Consider the following 20,108-nt stretch of genomic DNA (forward strand, 5'->3'; position numbering starts at 1 on the left):
TAAAATCATTCCAGCAGTTTCCATTGTGTGTGCTTCACACTGGACTGTGGGCAGGGAGAGGGCGGGTGTGTGGTTGTAATTGTGTCGCGGCAAGGGTTTTCTGAACATATGCATAAAATTTTCTCAAGCAATGAATTCTACATATAAAATTGCTACCATAACACGGAGGGTGGAGCTTGAGAAGGAATGGGGAGTGAGAGAGAGGGGAAATCTCTCTCTAGAGAGAGTGTGATACAGAGTGGGATTTTGTTTTCGAAGTTAAAATTATATCTGTCCAAAACTATTGTTATTTATCAGTAACAGTAAACTGGATTTAATCAATTCAGTTTAGTCTAATATTTATGAAGCAGCTAGCATGTCATTAGGACTGTGTTAAGTATAAACAGGGCTTTATAGGTGGAATGGGACTAGTCCGAATGCTTATAAAACTTGAACTTGATGGGAGATAAAATTTGTACACATGTGACAATTGAAGACAGTGTATAATAGTCATTACAATTTGTATTCCAAGAGCTGTGGGCAATATCATTTTATGGCAGTTTTGCAAACCAAGCTCCCCAAAGGGGGTTTATTTCCCTCTTGTTTCCTGTGTTTGGGATATGTTGCTTCCAGGGGATAAAGTATTACATGATTGAAAGAAAAAATGATTTTAAAATTCTAGGCTGAGCTCTATCCTTAAGTCTTTTCTCCTTTACCTCTTCTCTCAATTTCTTAATTAGTGTGTGTGTGTGTCTGTGTGTGTGGCAAAATATTTTCTGTAACAAATATTACATGTGCTTGGACATATTTTACAAAATCTTAGATGACATTCCAGTTTAAAACAAATTTGGAAAGTAAACAATTCTTGGGTACAATTAGATAGCTTTTGCAGTTCATAACTATTGTCATCCTTATTTCTTTTCTCTTTCCTTGATTTTTCTCTTTTCTTTTTCATCTTGAACTGAAAGATACCAGGAGCCTTCTGGTCCATTAATTATTTTTGAGATAGTAACTTTCTGTCAACATTGTTTTTTCAACCTTTAACTCAGGTTCAGATTACCTGCCTCAGAGGCTAAAACCTTCTATAGATTCCCCTTAAGTTCCTAGAAGTCCTCTTGGCCCTTTCCCAAGCTGCCATGGAGATGATGTTATATCTTCTCTGAGTCTCAGTTTCCTCATCTGTAGGTGCTAGTGCCAGATAACCTTCTGAGATTTATAGTTCTGTTCTTCCAGGATTCTTTCTGCAGCTCTCCCTCTCTCAGACAGCATAAAGAAAAGCATAGTAGGAAAGAAAATGTCCTCCACTCCCCCATTACAAAAATTTTCCAGCCATTTCACCCCTCTTCCCCCAAAATGGGGTATCATCTTAGATAATTTTGACATTGCTGCGTGCTCAAGCATACAAATCTTTCTTGCTTTATTTATATCTCAAGCTTTTTATGAAGGAGCTTCATTTTATTTCTAAATGTTTTCAGTGCTAGAGTTATTGGCTTGATTTACATGCAGTTCAGAGGTTATCCCACTTTTCAGCAAATGTCCCTTGGAGACCAACCTAGTAACTGAATTCTTCAAAAATTGCCACCAAAAGAGGTAGTATGGTTTATGATGGAATACATTTTATATGAACATTTAAAGAAAAGATTTATGAGGCTCATATGAGGTTAGAAATAGATAAATGATTGGTAAGCTTTGAATAGGTGAGGAATGAATGGTGGGAAGGTTTGGAGACTGAAGATTTTTCTCAGCCAGCCACACCGATGGATTTCAGTAGTGAATCGATCCTTTTTTCTCTTTCGTTTGTTAGTCCTGACATAGCTCCAGTGAATCTGTGCTTGTAACTTGTAGCACACAAATAATTCAGTGAATTTGAAGGTCTGTTTTAAAAATTGCAGTAGTATCTGAATAGTTTTCGCATTCTTTGTAAAAGAATTAGAACACAGACATTCATAAAATGATAGATTTTTTCTCACCTTTGCAAGATTTGACTTAAATGCACCAGTGCCACTAGATTAAAAATGTCCAGAGAGAAAGAGTATTCTGAATAGATATGGAATTAAGTGGCACCGTGAGAGAGCCCAGGGACTGGAATTCTGTGCTCCTCAGGACTTGTAAGGATGGGTAGAAAAGCTGAAGATACTTTAGAATCTGATCTTGGTCAGCAACTGGGAAGTTACAAAGAGAGGATTTTCTGCAAATACATTTGGCATTAGGTAGTAACTCTTTCCTAGGTGAGTAAACACGACTTTAGAATAAATATGCTCAGAGTGGCTAACGCTAAAACTAAACTAAGTCTGTTGTTCCTAAGCAACTGAATACATAAAGAGCTAATAACATCACAAAGTCATACAGTGATGGCAAGTATACAGTGATTTAATATTTATCAGATTAGGATAAGCTATGAGAAACTTCTGGTAGTTATGTGTGCGTATATGTATTTAAGATTGCAGGTTTAATAAATGCAGCATCTCATCCCTTCTTCCAGAATGTCAGTATTATTTATGTTCATAGCTATTTTTCAATTCCAGTGTGGAATGGCAAACACACATTGGGATCTAATTCATAAAAGGGTAGCTTGTTTCTGGCACAGAAATTCTGTTCTAAAAAGGTTTGAACAATAATTTTCTTCTTAACCACTGATCTTAACCATGTATCCAAATTCTCCAAAATTGGCTTATCTCACAACTTACATCTTTCATTAAACTTTTCTCCACCTTCTCACTCCACAGTGCACTCACTCCCCCCACCTTCTTCGGTTTATGGCACTGTGGTATAAAGATCTGAAAGTATTCTTTGCCCTTTTGGTAGAATTTGGATTATTATGAATCAATTTGTATTTGCATCTATTAAGAAGAGAACGACAGTGAAAAAGAGAGGTAAGGGAAAATTTCCTCAGTTTTAAACAAGGAAAGGTCTTAAAGTTGAAAAGGATGACACAATAGTCATGAGTTAGTGGGCTTCTACTTCCTGAGGGAAACGATACTGTATTTATAGCAGTAGCTAACTTTATGCTCAGAGTTTGATGGGGACAGTGTAAAAATCACAGAGCTCGCAGAAAGACTAAGAATGCAGGGACCAAAAATGGCCACACCATGTTAAGCTGCTACTTACATGCATTTAAAATCTGTCTCTATGGGGCTGTCCTGGGAGCTTGGAGAACCCTCCGTAAAATTCCCTTCACTCTCCCCAGTACTTTTCATACATAATTTCTTTCCCTTTCTCAGTGGAAACAAAAAGGATTAGCAAGTCATGACTCTTGCCTATCACTTATGCCAGGGTGCAACATTTCTAGATTACAGTTATATATGTATTGCTACTAGTGAAACAAACATGTAATACTTAGAAAATTTTGGCAGAAAATTCTTCTTCTATCTGGGGTTATATTGCTATTAGTGAATACAGAGTTATGCCCTTTGAAACAATGTAATTATGACTGACTATTACCCATACCCAACATTTCTGTCCAGTGAATTAATATGAGGTCCTTTTTTGGATAATCACCTGGTTGTACCCCAACAGTTTGGCTAAGGGGTGCAGACAATCCTCAGTATGTTTGCTCTCTAAGACAAGCAAGCTGTGCTAGCTCAAAAGTTCTACTGCTAAAATTTTGGAATGAAAACACTTTTGGCTGTGGCCTTTGCAGCAGTGTATGTAATACTCATGTGTTGCATAGCATTGCCTTGGATAGAGAGTCAAGGGAAGTGTGAAAGACTGCTTTGGTTCTCTGTAACTTGTAGCTACAATATCCATCCTAAAACCGTACCCAGCTCAGATAAGGGAGTCACCCCTGATTTTGGCCAGCAATTAAAATGGTGGTCTTCCCAGGTAACAAATAAGTTATATAGTTCCCTTCCCAGCCCCCTTTTTTATATCACAAGTTTAAAAATTAGTTGAATGCTCATGAAAACAATCCACTGGAGCACTCTTTGGCACACCTCCCTGTTTAGCTCCAGATCCAAGGAAGCTTTCCAGGAGGTTTTCATTCCCATTCAGACACCTGTAGAGTTGCCACGAAGCCCCAAGGGTGGAAATCATAAATCTTTCTAGGATTTGTCCTCAAATCTCAACTTCTTTAAGAAGTAAAGCCATCACCAATCAATTTATTGCTTTATAATGTTTTTCATTACTCTTTTACTGTTTGAAATGTGAAGACCTTAGTGTGGTTTCTCCAAATTGTTTTCAAGACTATGTGATTATAGAACATTATAATAATTTTTCTAATTGAACCATATAATAATGAATACTACCCATTAAAAATAGGCACCTTGGGAAGTTGCATCTTTATTTTGGTTATGGCACTTAGAAAAGTTTAAGACAGCGGAAATGATATGATCGAGGCAGGCAGGGCTTTACAGTGGTTACTATAATATAAGCTTTGTTGCTTACAAATATGATTTTCTTTTATATGAAAATATGCACATTTCTGGTCCTTGTTCAGTTGTAAAATGAAAGATGGTCCCGATGGAAAATTTGGAAAATCAGATGGTTAGAAAGGGAAATATAAAATCAGGTGTGGATGCATGGCCTGGAAACAATCACCCTGGCTCTTCCTGACTCCACTGTGACTTCACAGAGTGGGTTCAATGCCATCCACACTGTCTCCTACCCCTGGCCAGCCTCAGCTAGCCCCTTCTGCAGCTCCCATTTCTATGTTACCTGCAGTCATATGTGTAGTCAAGATGTGGGAGGTCTAAATACCTGTGTGTCCAATTTAATCAAATAATTGGAAGTGACACATTCAAGAGTATTCATTCAACAGTAACTGAGTGCTTCCTGTTTCTTTGACACAATGCTAAGTGTGGAGGTGCAGTGGGGAATAGGACCACCCTATATTTCAAGGTGTTCACTGTCTAACTGGGGCGTTCGACACTTCTTCCTATAAACCAGTTACAATGAAGCAGGTGTGATATAAGAGGAGATATACAAAGTGTTACTGAAGTCAAAAGACAGAACATTTGATAGATGGAGAGACATTTAATGTGGATCTTGAACGATCAAAGCAATAAATTTTCTATCAGCAGTTTAAATCTCATCTTTAACCAGGAAAGAGGTAATGAGATCCTCCCCCAAAGTCAGAGCCAGAATTATTCATATATCTGTAAAGGGTCAAATACAACCTTGTAATAATAGCAATAAAAACGTACAGTCATTTAACTTAAAACAAATTAAGTAATAAAGCCAAAGCTCTGGGTCTTATCAAAGACTTTCGTATGGTGACATTTCTTCAGTGGGAAAAGAACTGAAGATTTCTAGAATAGATTTTGCTAAATGATTCCCTGAATCAATTTACCCAGCACACAAATGAAAATAAGTTTATAAGAACTGTGAGTACCTCCTACACACAACTTTCTAGATAAAACCAGAAGACTTCTAAATTCTGTAATGAGTTATGTGGCTGGTCAGTCAGGGAACAAAATGTACGGCCCCTGTCACTTGCTGCCTGGACCTGAATAGAATGGATGTTTCCATCACACATCTCACTCTCCTAGTATATGTAGACCTGGACTCAATTATGGAGCTGACATATCCAGTTTGTCTGAAATTCTTTGAGAACATAAAGAATAATACATGCTGGGTTACCTCTCACCTTTACCCATTGGGATTCTCTTTCATTCTTAGTATTCTTTCAGAAGTTAGCGGTGAGACTTAAAAGAATGTTGGAAGATTATTTAGTATTACTGACCACCCCCAGATTGAAGCAATTTCCCATTCCTCTAAATACTTATAACTATTACTCTCTGGGTAATTATTTAGTTAATGTTATACTGTATACATTTCAATATATTTTTCAGTTATTTTAACTTTCAGTTAGGTTCTATTCCTTAAGATTCCTTATATTTATGCCTCATGTAGCTGACAAAATTATTGTTACTTTCATACCCAAGATCTGTCTTATGCTTTCTAAAATGCCCCTTGCTTGTAACCTGGCAGTTTAAAACATCTTCAATGTTATTTTAATTTTTTCTACTTGGAGAGTTCTTAGAGGCTTTTAAAAGTCACATGAATATAAATCTACATGCTAAATATTATGTGAGCTGCTGTACTGTCCAGGGGTCTAAAGTGAGGGAACCCCAAGTAAAATGAAAGCAGTAAGCATCTTGGGTGCTGTCACTGAAAATGGGCACAAATGTATACTTGTCCCCAGAATCCAGGACAAGCTCTGCTCACTGACTAGCAGTTGAAAAGTCTAACCTCATGTTGCAGGAGCTCTCTTTAGGCTAATTGAGTTTGGGGTGATCGAGCAGAATGCACAGCCTCTGTAAGTGCCTTTATTTGCCATCCTGCATTAGCATGATTCCAGGACCAAGCTATAAGGTCAGGGTGGAGGACAGGGTACACAGCTGAGGATATTCTGAGCTGGGGCTGAGCAGAGCATGTTTTTAGGCCAGCAGGGGTTTGCAAAACATACGTTTGGCATCTAGTATCACCTCTGATGAGTAAAGAGCTTAGAAGTCCTCACTCCCATCCTCACAACATGAAATAAGCTGTACAATCTGAAAAAAATCAATGACTGTCCTTGGACCGATTAGAGAATTGAGATTGTAGGACTAATTACCATCCTGAAATCTGGAGAAACAGGTGTATATTGAGAATCACAGCTGAGATAAGCTTTAGGTGGAGCAGAAGCCATTGGAGCCACGACTGGTGGGGACAACTAAATGATAATTTTGACAAGTTGCTGAAGTCTGAGTGTGGACTAGCATGAGACTGATAAACTTCTGGGGGCCGCAATGTAAGGGGGCCACCACACACTCATGGGTTTTACCTCCAGAAGCACTGATAGGTTCTCCTGGTGAATAGCCAAGAAAATCCCCCTGTGTTTCTGGCAAAGAGAGGGAGAAAGTGACTATCATGAAATGTACCCAGCACATTCTCCGTAACAAAGGCCTACTGTTCAGTGGGAAAAACTTTATCAGAGCCTTATACACACTGAGGGAAAGGCGATTACCCACCTCTAGCACCCTCTATCCTCTCTGTCTCAACTAATACTAGAAAAGTAAAAATTAAGAAACACTTGTTTTTCAGGGACACAGGACCACTGAAAGAAAGATTTAATCATAAGATTATAGAACACTTGTTGTCCCTAAGCCTTACACCCACATCAACAAGACTCCAAAGTGATATTACTAGATTAATGTGAAAAATCTGCATAGATTTTTTAATATAGCATAGGCTTTATTAAAAGGAGTCCTTAGGAAAATCCAAAGACACCAAGGCAGATGAAAACAGGGACATGACAGAAGACTGAGCCTTTAATATTTACAGATACAGCAAACATTAAACACAGCCCAACTCCTAGCCAGATTAGCATAAACTCTCACTACAGATCTGCATAACTCAGTTCCCATTACCCAACACATTGAGTTTGGCTTTCAACAACAAAAAATTACAAAGCATACTGAAAAATAAGAAAAAATAAATTTTGAAGAGACAAAACAAGCACCAGAACTGGATTCAGACATGACACAAATTTTGGAATTGTCAGACAGGGAATTTAAAATAACTATAATCAATACGCTAGGGGCTCTAATGGTAAAAAGGACAATGTGCAAGAACAAAGAGATGATGTGAACAGAGATGAAAACTATAACAAAAAATCAAAAGGAAATGCTGGAAATCAAAAAACACAGTAACAAATGAAGACTGTCTTTGATGAGGTCATCAGTAAATCGGACATGGTCCAGGAATGAATCAGTGAACTTGGAGTTGATATAAACAAGATCACAAATTCAGGAAGCTCAGTGAAAACACACAGTATAAATACCTAAATACATCTAGGCATACGATATTCAAACTGCAGGAAACCGAAAACAAAGAGAAAATCTTCAAAGAATCCAGAGGGGGGAAACAAACAAACAAACCACCCCCCCTAACAACATAGAAACAAGGATAAGAATCACATCAGACTTTTCCTCAGAAATCATGCAAACAATAAGAGAGTGGAGTGAAATATGTAAAGTGTCAAAATTAAAAAACACCAATCTAGAATACTGTATCCAGTGAAATTATCCTTCAAAAGTAAAGGAGAAATAAGAATGTTTTCATCTTTGATTTGGTATGATTTCAGTCTTCTTAAATTTGCTAAAAATGTTTTGTGTCCTATCATATGATCTATCCTGGGGAATATTTCATATGCACTCGAGAAGAGTGTATATTCTGCTGATGTTGGATGGAATGTTCTATAAATATCTGTTATGTTCATTTGGTCTAATGTGTGATTGAAGTCCAAGTATCCTTGTTTATTTCCTGTCTGTATGAACTCTCCATTGCTGAAAGAGGGGTATTGATGTTCCCTACTATTATTATGTTGTTGCCTACTCCTGCCTTCAGATCTATTAGTATTTGCTTAATATATTTATTACAATATATATTTAAATGCTCCATTGTTAGATGCATACATATTTACAACTGTTGTATCGTCTTCATGAATTGAACCCTTTATCATTATATAATGATTTTCTTTGTCTCTTGTACCATTTTTGGCTTAAAATCTATTTTTTCTTAGATAAATATAGCTACCCCACTTTATTTTAATTTCCACTAACTTGGGATATCTTTTTCCATCCCCTCACTATCTAGTCATTTTGCTTTTTGATTGGCGAAACCAATCCATTAACAAGTAAAGTAATTATTGATATGTAAGGACTTACTAATACTATCTTAATGTTTTGTGTTCTGGTTGTTTTGTATTTCAATTGTTTCTTTTGTCATCTGTTTCTCCCTATCTTTGTAAATTGGTAATTTTCTACGGTGGTACGCTCTGTTTCCCCCTTCTTTACCTTTGTGAATTTGCTCTAGGTTTTTACTTTGAGGTGTCCATGAAACATCTTATAGATAGAATAGTATTTTAATCAGCTAACAATTTAACTTTGGTCACATACAAAAAAAAAATCTACCCTTTTACACTTCCCCCATATTTTATGTTTTTGCTGTCACAATTTATGTCTTTCTATAATGTGTATCGATTAACAATTATAGTAGCCATAATTATTTTTAGTACTCTTTTTCTTTAACCTTTACACTACAGTTAAGTGGTTAACACACCATTCTATTATAAAATTAGAATTGTCTAAATTTGGCTGTATATTTACCTTTACCAATGTGTTGTATACTCTTGCATGCTTTCATATCACTAATTAGCATCTTTTCATTTCAGCTGAAGAACTCTTTTCAGCATTTCTTGCAGGGCAGACCTACTGATGATGAACTCAGCTTCTTTTTAAAATATAATTAATTAATTATTGTCTAGGAAAGAGGAAAGTCTTTATTTCTCCTTTATTGCTGAAGGATAATTTTGCTGGAAAGTGTATTCTTGTCTAGCATATTTTTCTCTCAACACTGAATGTGTTATTCCACGTCTGGCCTGTAAAGTTTTTGCTGAGAAATTGGCTCGTAGCTTAATGGGACTTGCTTTGTAGGTTACAATCTCTTTTCCTCTGGCTGCAGTTAGGATTCTCTCTTTATCTTTGATTTTTGACAGTTTCATTATAATGTGTCTTGAAGGAGGTCTTTTTGCATTGAAGTAATACGGTGATCTGTTAGCTTTGTGAATTTGGATGTCCAAGACTCTCCTCAGGTTTGGGAAGTTCTCAGCTGTTATTTCTTTAAATAAACTTTATGTCCCCTTTTGTTTCTCTTTTCCTTCTGGAATCCTGATTATTCTAATATTTGTATGTTTAGTGGAATCCATAGATTATGTAAACTTTCTTTGCTCTTTTTTATTGTATTTATTTATTATTTATTTATTATTTTTGTTCTTCTCTGATTTGCTTATTTCAAAGTTCTTGTCCTCTAGGTCACTTATTCTATCTTCCATTTGATCTACTTTGATATAGATACTCTCTTGCGTGTTTTTTTTTTTTTTTTCATTTTATTCATTGAACTCATCAGCTCCAGAGTTTTAGTTTTGTTATTTTTAAAAATGATTTCTATCTCTTTTTTAAAAGTTTCTCATTTTGTTCAGGATTCCCCCCCCCCCCGATTTCATTGAATTCTCTTTCTGAGTTTCCTTGTAGCTCATTGAATTTCCTCAGAGAAGCTATTTTGAATTCTTTATCAGCTAAGTCACAAAACTCTGTGCCTTTGAACTCAGTTATTGTTGGATTATTGTTATCTTTTGATGTTGGTTTTGGTTCTTGATTCTTCCTGTTCCCAGTAGTTTTTGCATTGATGCTTTCACGTTTGATTTAACAGGCACCTCCTTAAATCTTAACTAGTTGTCTTCAGCGGGACTATACTGTTCATTGGTTCTGTTATATGTGTTTTTTTTTATGACCTTGTATGGATGCACCTGCTCCACACTTCCTGCTCCCACTTCTGGCAGAATTCTTAAGCTTTTGTGTCTTCTCTAGTTCTTACAACTCAACAGACAAGCTGTTAGAAATCTCTCTTTTGTTTTCCAGAAGGTGGCGCTACAGCTCAAATTTGTGGTTTCTCCCTTGCTTTTAGATTCTCCTCTGTTTTCCTGAAAGCACTTGGTTTATAGGACTGGCTCTCACTGCCGCCCTCCTGATTGGGCAGAAAGAGCCAGCTGCAGAATAGGGGGAGGTATGAGCTTATCATTTGGGCCTTTGGTGGACCCATTAGGGAGATCCTTGGGTGAAGTTCTTCCAGAGGCTCATAGGTAAGCTTCCTGCTGACTTCCTTATCACAGTCAGTATGAACTGCATCCCTTTAATGCCCTTTATATTCTACCTGCCTCTCTTCTGATCTCTCCCTAGATATGAAGATCCACCTCAGTACTCTGGGTACTACTGGAGAGAAATGGGTTTTTCCAGCTGCATCCCACATAAATGGGGTAGCTTACCACTCTGTTCTTTTCCTGTGGGAGAGATTGCTTCCAGATAATTCAGCCCCACTCTAGGTCATCCTGGTGGAAGGATGGTGCTGGCAAAGTTCCTTTTACCCTTCCCACTGCCTCAAAATTCATTTTTTCCCCTTCAGTGGCATGCTGGAATCTCCCCTCAGAAAGGCTGAACTTCTGAAAATTCTCTCTTGTCCATTGGTATCTTCCCAAGTCAGCATTCTCCAGGTTTTCCCCACTATGGAGGAGAGCGGTGGGGCAGGTTCACTGTCTCCATTGGTTCTACAGACTGTATCAAGGTCTGCCTGTTTACTACAGGTGTACAGGTGGGTGAGACTCCTTCCAGGTACCTTAGCATACGGCACTGGATCCCACAATTCCCACTTTTGTTCCTGGATAGACACCTGATTAGTTGTTTCAGAAGGGGGCAAAAAGGACATCCTGCACTGCCATCATGTTGACGTAACTTCTCTGGAGTGATTTAATTCTTTAGAAACAATTCACTCTGTAATCAAATTCTGTTTATTGAAAGGAGACATTTAAATACATGACTTAAAATAGACTTTCAGAACTTGGAAAAGTTTCCCTCATCTGGAGTCGCTGGCTCTTTGAAAATTGTATTGAAGCCCTGTAAAAGGCACAAATATACAGCCATGTAAAATGCTTTATGTAACCTCAAGTGCTCACACACCTTTTGAATTCCATTTATGGATGCTTCAGGGACCCACAAACTCCACATTAAGAAAGCTTACAAAGTATTTTATACTTTTAAAGTAAAAATGTACATATATATTCTTTCATTGGACCTGAAATAGAGAAGAACATACAAATGATCTAGTCTCAGATCTCATCAGTACAACATTTTTGCATATGTCCCCAATAAATTATATTTATTTAAAATTTATACTGGATATCCTTGTCAATTGGTATAATATATATTAAAGCATAATTTCTAATTGTGATTAGAATTAATAATTATAAATGTTATTATGTCATTTTATTTTTAGATAAGAAAATATCAAAGGAAGTTCTAATATTTTCTTCATCCAGCTTAGTGAATTTTCTTGTACACCCCCTAAGGTTCATGGATTCCATTTTGGCGACTGCAGTGTTAGGACAAAATGGGAGCTAAGTAGATATAGGTACATTAACTAAACAGAGCTCTACTGTTGTGAAGGCATCCAACAGGGTATTTTTGCTATCCACAGGAAGAAACTGAGTGAAAGTTTTATAGGTAATGTTTCATTTAATTTCCAAAGCAAGCAGATGACTACTACAGATTTATTTCACGTATTTACTTACATTATTTAGCAAGCACATTAGCACTTACTATGTACCAAGCACTATTTTAAGCATTTGCAAATATTGGCTCATTTCATACTTTTAATAACCCTATGAAGTAAATACTATTATTATCCTAATAATGTATTGACAATTTAAAATGGTATCCTGAAATTAATTGAGTTGCAGTCTTGATTCTTGGGGGGACTTGAACATTTGTTTGAAGTGGAGCTAGAAGGAGAACAGTTGCAGGCTGGTGGACACAGCTCCTGCATGTAGGGGCTGCATAGAAACCCAGAACAGGGAGGCAGCGTGCCTGGGGATTGGCTCCTTGCTGCTTACAGCTCTTTTGTGCTTGCTCCATGGGATCCAAACAGGCTGCAGGCGGTGACCGGGTCTTGTGGAGGTCATTGACCTTTGGAGTTGCTTTTTGACAACTATTAAGGCAGCTACAGATGCATGTTCCTGGGAGGAATCTGTGCTCATCTTGTTCTTCACTTTGAAGTGTTTAAGCTTAATCTTAAAACAAGTACCTGTATGGAAAGGCTCGATTTCATCTTAACTCCATTTTGCTTTAGTGCATGAATCAATGGAAAAATTGTTTTCGTTTTTCCCTCTTCTCTTCCCTTCCCTTCCCTTCCCTTCCCTTCCCTTCCCTTCCCTTCCCTTCCCTTCCCTTCCCTTCCCTTCCCTTCCCTTCCCTTCCCTCCTCTCCCCTCCCCTCCCCTCCCCTCCCCTCCCCTCCCCTCCCCTCCCCTCCCCTCCCTTCCCCTCCTCTCCTCTTCCCTTCCCTTAAGGCTTTCCTTTAATGTAAAAAGATGTCCAAGGGAGAGGAGATAAGAGTAATGAAATACTGCCAAACAATTCTCATTTTCAAAAACTCTCCTACTGTCTCTTCACACATGGGCCTGAATAGAGACCATAGGTTGTTACTCTTCCTTCATTTTCAAAATGTCTCGAAACATTCATTTCTAACTTCAGTTGATATATTCAGTGGCTCTACGAAACTAGATGTCAGTAGAAGGGGTTTTGCATATTTTTGTATCCTTGGGACATTTTTTCTCTTTGGCATTTACTCATTGAGCAAAATTTGCTCTGTTTCTACATCGTAAGTTTTTAGCATCCCATTTTAAATGACATGCCAAGAGAATTAGCAAACATATCTGAAATCTTTTGAATTCTTCAGAAGGAATAAATAACTATTTCCCTTATTTTGCTTTGTATTTTAGCACTTACTCTTCCTGCTATATTATATTCATATTTTTGTCTGAAAGCAAGGAGTTTGTTTTGGTCACTGCTATATCCCCAAAGTCTAAAACTGTGCCTGCCACTTAATTGCCCTCAATAAATATCTGTCACATGAATGGATGGATAAATTAATAACTATGAAGCATGTTGATTGTGAACAACACTGTCTTCCCAGATTTCCTTGTGGAAAGGCAGACCCTTGCCCCAAAGGACTTGGCCAAAATTATACAAGAAAAAAATGCTGTTGCCTTCACTATGATGGATGTGATAAAGAACAGGAAATAGGAGGAATGGTTATGGTGATTTGTTTTCACTGCAGAAAAAAAAAGAAAATGAAGTCTATTGAAAATTTATCAGGAGAACTTAAGAAAAGGCATAAATAAGCAATCATTTTGGCTTCTATTTAGTAGCAATATCTAGATGCTGAGAAGCAAGAATTGAAAGCATTATATAGTCAAGTGCAAATGAAGAATGAAGCAGACCAGTTTGAATTAATTTTTCAGAAATGAATTTTAAAGAAAGTACCTGACTGATTTAATCCTATTCTATATTATTAATATTGTACATATTTTTAGTCTCTTGTAAAACGCTGTTTTTAATTTGTATCCATAGCCTCAACATATACAGGTATTTTTTACTCTGGTACTTTTCAACTCGAGTTTCTTTGATTTCTTAAGTGCTTTTTTTTTGAGCTCTTAATTACATTGATAGAAAATGGGTTGCCTCAATATTTTTACGATGTAAATCTCTTGTCTTGAAGGAATAAAATGGATGTAAAATACTTACACTGAGCTATTGATGAGAATTACAGTGAACTTCTGTGTAGTAGATAATTAAAGGGAAAGGAATACTAGCTGTGTAATTACATGAGAAATCAGTACTTTTAATTTTGATTATCAAAATTAAAAATATAACCTCTCTTCCATCAAATATAATGCCATTTTCCTATTTTTTAAAGCTTTCTATATTCAAGTTATAGGATCTTGAACAATGAAGCTATTTAGTAAAAACTAAAAAAAAACACCCTTTTTTAAAATTAAATTTATTAGGGTGACTTTGGTCACCTCACAAAATTATAGGTTTCAAGTGTACATTTCTATTATACTTCATCTATGTATTCACCACTATGTGTTCACCACCCCAAGTCTAATCTCCTTCCATCACTACATATATGACCCCCTTTACCCTCTTCTACCTCCCTTCTTGCCCCCCAAAAAAACTTTTTAGTGTTTAAGAACATAGTAAAGTTATAAAGTGTGTCAAGTATTAGTACATTTATTTTCATTTTCATCAAAGCCTATAGTTTGGGAGGATTTCTATTTTCTAGAAGCAAATGTGACTAGATTTCAGATCTTGGAATAGTAACTTGCACAAATAATTTATTTCCTAAGTTTTTACAAAATCATATTCCCTACTATTACCTGAGGCAGAATAGGCATGACATTGAATTATTGAAATGTTTTCCCCCACAGATGCTGGTAGCAAAGATAGAATCAAATAAAATCTAGTTTTTATCATATTGATTAATTAGCCTAGTGGATAAAAAAGAGAAGGTCTAGTTTTTAGGGAATATATATTTTATTGTGTAGCAAACTACCCTGAAACTCAATGATATAATGCACCATTTATTAGAACTTACACATTTATGGGTTGATTAGTGATCGGCCAGTCTCCTGGGGCTTGACTCATCTCAGCCGGGCATGGCCGATGGTGGCTGGGCTCCTTCATGTGTCTGTGTTTGGCTAAAAGTTCTGCTCTGGGCCAGGCTAGGTAGGCAGCTCAACTGGAGTGCTCTGCCTGCCGTGTCTGTCATTCTCTTCCTGGGGCCAGTTGGCTGGCTCAGGTGTGTCTTTCTCATGATGCTGGGAACTGATCGATACAAGGCCTTCTGGGGCCTTGTCTGGAAACTGCACACTGTCACTACTGCCTCATTCTATTGCCAAAGTAAACCACAAGCCCAACCTAGAATTGAGGAGTAAGAAAAAACAGTTCCTCCTCTTTTTAGGAGAAATTGTAAAACGTGTGGCTACTGGAAGGGGTGAAGAATTGGAGGCACTAATGCCATTTACTATAGGTGGAAAGAGAAGATGCGTATTTAAAACAGTATGAAATAAATTAGGAAATAATTTTGAATAGAAAAGACATCATGGCATGATACATTATTGATCATCTGCAATCAGAAAGGGTTCTCACAAAGCTTTTATACAGGTAGTTGATAAAGATACTTGTATAAAAGATACCTATATGTGTCCGTTCCCATATTGATTCTCCGAGTATGCTCACCAGACCAGCAGAATCATCTGGGAGCTTGACAGAAATGCAAATTCTCAGGTCCTACTCCAGACCTACTGAATCAGAAAGTCATGGGCAGGGCCAATCATCTGTATTTGAACAAGCTCTCCAGGCAATGGTGCCTGTCCAAGTAGAGAACCACTGCACGAGGCTACACTTTGATTTATTACCTCTGTTTGCAACAAGCTGCCATATAATCGGTGACTTGTGCACTTTACTAACAATGGTCACATCTTTGGGTTTTGTTGTTGGCAATGTCACATGGGCAGATCTCAAAGACTTCTTGAATTTGGGGCAGATGACTTACACATTTTTTCCTACATGGGCTATCATTGGGCAGCAGAGAGAAACACTTCAGTGCTCTGTCCCCTCCACACAGAGCCTTGCTATTTTCCATTGCTCTGTGATTTTCTAGATATTTGCCCCTTGTTTTTAATGACATTAACCCTTTTCATCATGTTGGCTGTTGAAATTAAAGTGCATAATTTATAATGACCCTCTTATATTTCCCTCTTTCTTAAAGATTTTGCCATTTGACTCTTTTACCACAAATAAGATCTGTGACATTTTTGGTACAAAATGATGAACCAAATATGTTTCAAAGGTCAATTCCTTCATATTAATATTCCATATTTGTCTAACAAAATCTATTTGTGTCCTGACGTCAGTTCTTCTCTATTCCCCAAGTGTATAAGCATGTAAAGTGACTTTTTCCTCTGAATGACTTTTCTCTTGACATGTTTTTCATGACAATACTGTTCAGGACTTCTGAAGGCTAAGTTAGAGCAATTAAAAAATGGTGTGAGCTGTGTTTCATTTAATTCCTTCTGTCAAAATAAAAGGAGAATACCCAATCATTGATCATGTTCCTGTTATTATCATCTGGACTTTTGGGATTAGAAAGCAACTCTTAATGCTGGTAACTATATGTAGTCAAGTGAGATTTTTCTGCTTTAGGACATTAGGTCTCTGTTGATATAATATTTGATATATGATATAAATATGATATATGATATAAATATACATATAATATAATTATTGTTTCCATTTATTTTACCAAGAAAAACGCTATCAAAAAAAGGAAGATTGTCTGGGAGTCAGTATCTCTACAAAATAATTAGTGGTAGAATAATGTATAAAGTTCACAAACATTCAATGATCCATTTAGTAAGTTGTTTATTCAGTTCTATGAAGGCAAATCTTTTGCATTTCATATAGAAAAATTATTTCTAGGGTCACCGCACAGCCAAGAAAAACACTTTTTTTTTTTTTTTTTTTTTTTTTTTTTTTTTTTTTTTGGGATTCCAGCTTTTAATTTTTCCCCCTTTTCTCAAAACAAAGTAGAAGAAATACAGGATTAAAACCATAAAAGTAGTTAACTTGGTAAAACACGTACACACGAAAAAAACCCAGCTAAGAAAACAGGCTTATTTACAATGAAGAAACACATGGAAGGTAGTTTGTGGTGTTCATATGAAACATTAAAAACAAAAATCAAACATCTGCTACATGGGGGCCACTGTTTACAGCAATACTGAAGCGAAGGAAAAGTCTTAGAGACAAACATACCACAAGGTCCAGGTCTTACGGCATCAGTGCAATAAATTCACAGAACTGTATTACAGCTAGTTAATCAGAGTTGAAGAATTGTTCCCAAATGTGTCACATTTTCGGCCCTCAGAGGTTCCTTCCTACAGATTTCAACTACTCTAAATTTCTAGCTATTAAGAGGGACAATGATTCTAAGACACTTTCCAAGGAATTACAAAAACTCTGTTGACCTAAGGCCATCTAGCATCTCCACATGTCTGCTCTCACCCACAGCCCTGTACTCTTCCGGGAAATATCTAGGAAAAAAGTCCGACGCCAGCGTAGGCACTACCTCCTAAGCCAAATCTATGGGGACAAAAGCAGCCAACGTTACCATAAAATGAGACTCCTGAGGCTTACCTTTAAAGGCTGGTTCTGGTCTGGAATAGTTAGTAGGATAAGATGATTTTCTAGTGAATCTGGACTAAACACAGGAAGACATGAGTCCTTGATTGGCTAGGCTGGTGTTGGAGTGAAGGTCACGGACAGGAGTCTTACCTCTCGTGTCCTTTATTTTCAGTCAGCTGAGAATCTGAGATTGAAAGTATGCTAAAAAGCTGAACTCCGAGCTTCTGGAAGCGTGCTCTTATGAAGCCTGAAGGACTACTACTATAAGGTACAAGTGCTGGAAGCCTGCCAGCCCCATGCTGGATGAGGAGCAATGCTTCCTACCAACTACTAAGTTTTGCACAAGGGAGAAACCAACATCTACCGGGGCATGGAATCAGTTCCATTGTATTCCATGCAGATCTCCCATGGTATAGAAACAAAATGAGGAATGAGTTTTAATTGGTCTCTTCATCAGAAGTGGTAAACTTGGTCTCTGTATTCATGAAGCCAGACCGTATTTTAAGCAGACTGTGGGAGCAGACAGTAGAACTGGCTTCCTGTAGCCACAGACCACTCCCCCTTGTACATCCAGCTAAAGCAAAGATCAATTCGAACAATTATCCAAAGTCACTGTCAACTACACTAAAGGGTGAAGTTCACCACTGTATTTTTTTAAAGGAAGGGGCCCAAAAGTAAGAATTCAGTTAACCCCAGGGGCGCAAAATCAAAACAAGTCATATTCACGAATGAGTTATCCTTATCAGGCCAACTGATGAGAACGCAGCCAGCTACACTTGACATGGAGACACTACGCATAAACGCTTACCTGGCAGGTCGGAATTTCTAGTAACTAAGGGCAGAAGGAGGGAGAGCAAAGAGTTACTTCTGTAACATCTGAGTATCCAGATAGCCTAACAGAAACTGTTCCAAGGCAAGGGATACTTCATCACAGGGAATAAAACAGATGTCTTATTCATTTTTCTTTTCTTTTTGTTTGAGAAGCTTGTTTATCTCCCTTTTGGCCATTCCAATGTACTTTGAAATGATTCCATGTTGGTTTAGTCCAGGAAGCAACAGTAAGAAAGTCACTGTCAGGTAGGTGAGAAGAAGGTTGTGGACTTGCTGTCCCACCCAAGCAACAGCCGCAAGCGCGAAGATCATGGTCATGAAGTACATTTTCGGTTTTTCTTCTTTCAGTGTGAAGAGGCGTTTCCACCAGCCCACAGCTCTGCGGCGAGTTTTTACCAGGTTGCTGCAAATTTCATGGAATCGTTGCTGCTGCTCAGTGGTCCATTTATTGGAGCCAAAAATTCTAGGCGCTAGAATGGGAACAAGGTAGTCAGCCAAGCACAAAAACATAACAAAACTGGAAACACCGGACAGAACAGATGGATCGAGATAGTAGACAGTCAAAAACACCAAAGAAACCACGCCCATAATGGCAGGTGGAAACCAGGCTCTTTCCCATCGCAGGACTTTATCAGCCATCAGCATCACTTCTCCCCATCCTTGCAGCTGCTCTTCCAGACCTGCAGTCTCTTCCGCCAGCAGGTTGGTGCTGCGATTATCTCCCTCCGCCATCGTCCCCGAAATACCGCCTCACCGAGCACAAACCGCCTCCGACCCAGCCCTCCTCCGAGACCCACTCGGCGACCCCGGCCAAGAAAAACACTTTTAAAAATCTCAATGAATTCTTATAATTATAAAACATCACATTTTCAAGTATATTAGTAATGGTAGTGGAAAATAATTTGATGAGCATAATTTCTGAACCAGTGGCAAAAAGGAAACAGGAAATTGTGTTAACTGATGTTGAAAATAATTTTTCTAAACTTGGCCACAAAGTTTGGGTGTTTTCTCAACTAGAATGCTTATTGCTCAAATCGCTCCTATTATCAGCCAGTTAATTCTCCTACTGAGACACATCATTTGTTGTTTTCTGGATACATGACATCTTTAATTCTTTTCCCCCTGCTTATATATTTTGAATTGTTATGATTATTAGATTATCATTATTTTTCACTTTTCAATATGCATGATATTATTTTTATAGAACCATAATTCTGAATTGCTTTTGCTCTGTGTTGGAACCTGTTTTGTGGTTGTAGCTGAGCTACCTGGCATCAGAACTGTCTGGTAAGATGGTCTGTGTGGTTTGATTAAGCCACATGAAATTTGTACCTAATGCTTCTCTTTTCCCTGGATCACAGAGCTTGATATTTTACCTGCAATAATCAATTAATTCCTTTGTCATGAAACCTGTTTTGGTCACCTGTGATATGCTTTGAAGGTGTACCATACCAAATCAGCACCACTGCCTATTAATTACTTTGGTAACTTTTCTTCACTACAGTGGAGGAAATTTTCTGGGCAACTGGGAGGTAAAATCAGAAGGAAGATTTTTGAAAAGAGTAAAAACATGGGACAAAGCTGGCTTACTTTACAGATTCACCTACAATTAAAATTGTCTCTAGTGGGAATTAGCTGATTCCCTGTTAACCAATGGAAACTGTGCCGCAAACCACTGACAGAAGGCCCTGGCGATTCTTGTCAGCCCAGAGTCACCTATGATGAAGTCTCTGCAGCA

At 37.6% G+C, this 20,108-nt stretch overlaps 1 protein-coding gene across 1 annotated transcript; it reads right to left on the minus strand.

The window, feature by feature from the left end:
* Positions 1 to 16,895: 16,895 nt before the first annotated feature.
* LOC308490445 (ADP-ribosylation factor-like protein 6-interacting protein 1) lies at positions 16,896 to 19,175 on the minus strand. Its single transcript, XM_081032666.1, has one exon. The coding sequence runs from the start codon at positions 19,100 to 19,102 to the stop codon at positions 18,491 to 18,493; it is 612 nt and encodes a 203-aa protein (XP_080888792.1). The 5' UTR covers positions 19,103 to 19,175; the 3' UTR covers positions 16,896 to 18,490.
* Between the last annotated feature and the right edge of the window lie 933 nt (positions 19,176 to 20,108).

This window comes from Rhinolophus hipposideros, assembly GCF_964194185.1.
Source record: "Rhinolophus hipposideros genome assembly, chromosome: 1".
NCBI classification, from domain to species: Eukaryota; Metazoa; Chordata; class Mammalia; order Chiroptera; family Rhinolophidae; genus Rhinolophus; species Rhinolophus hipposideros.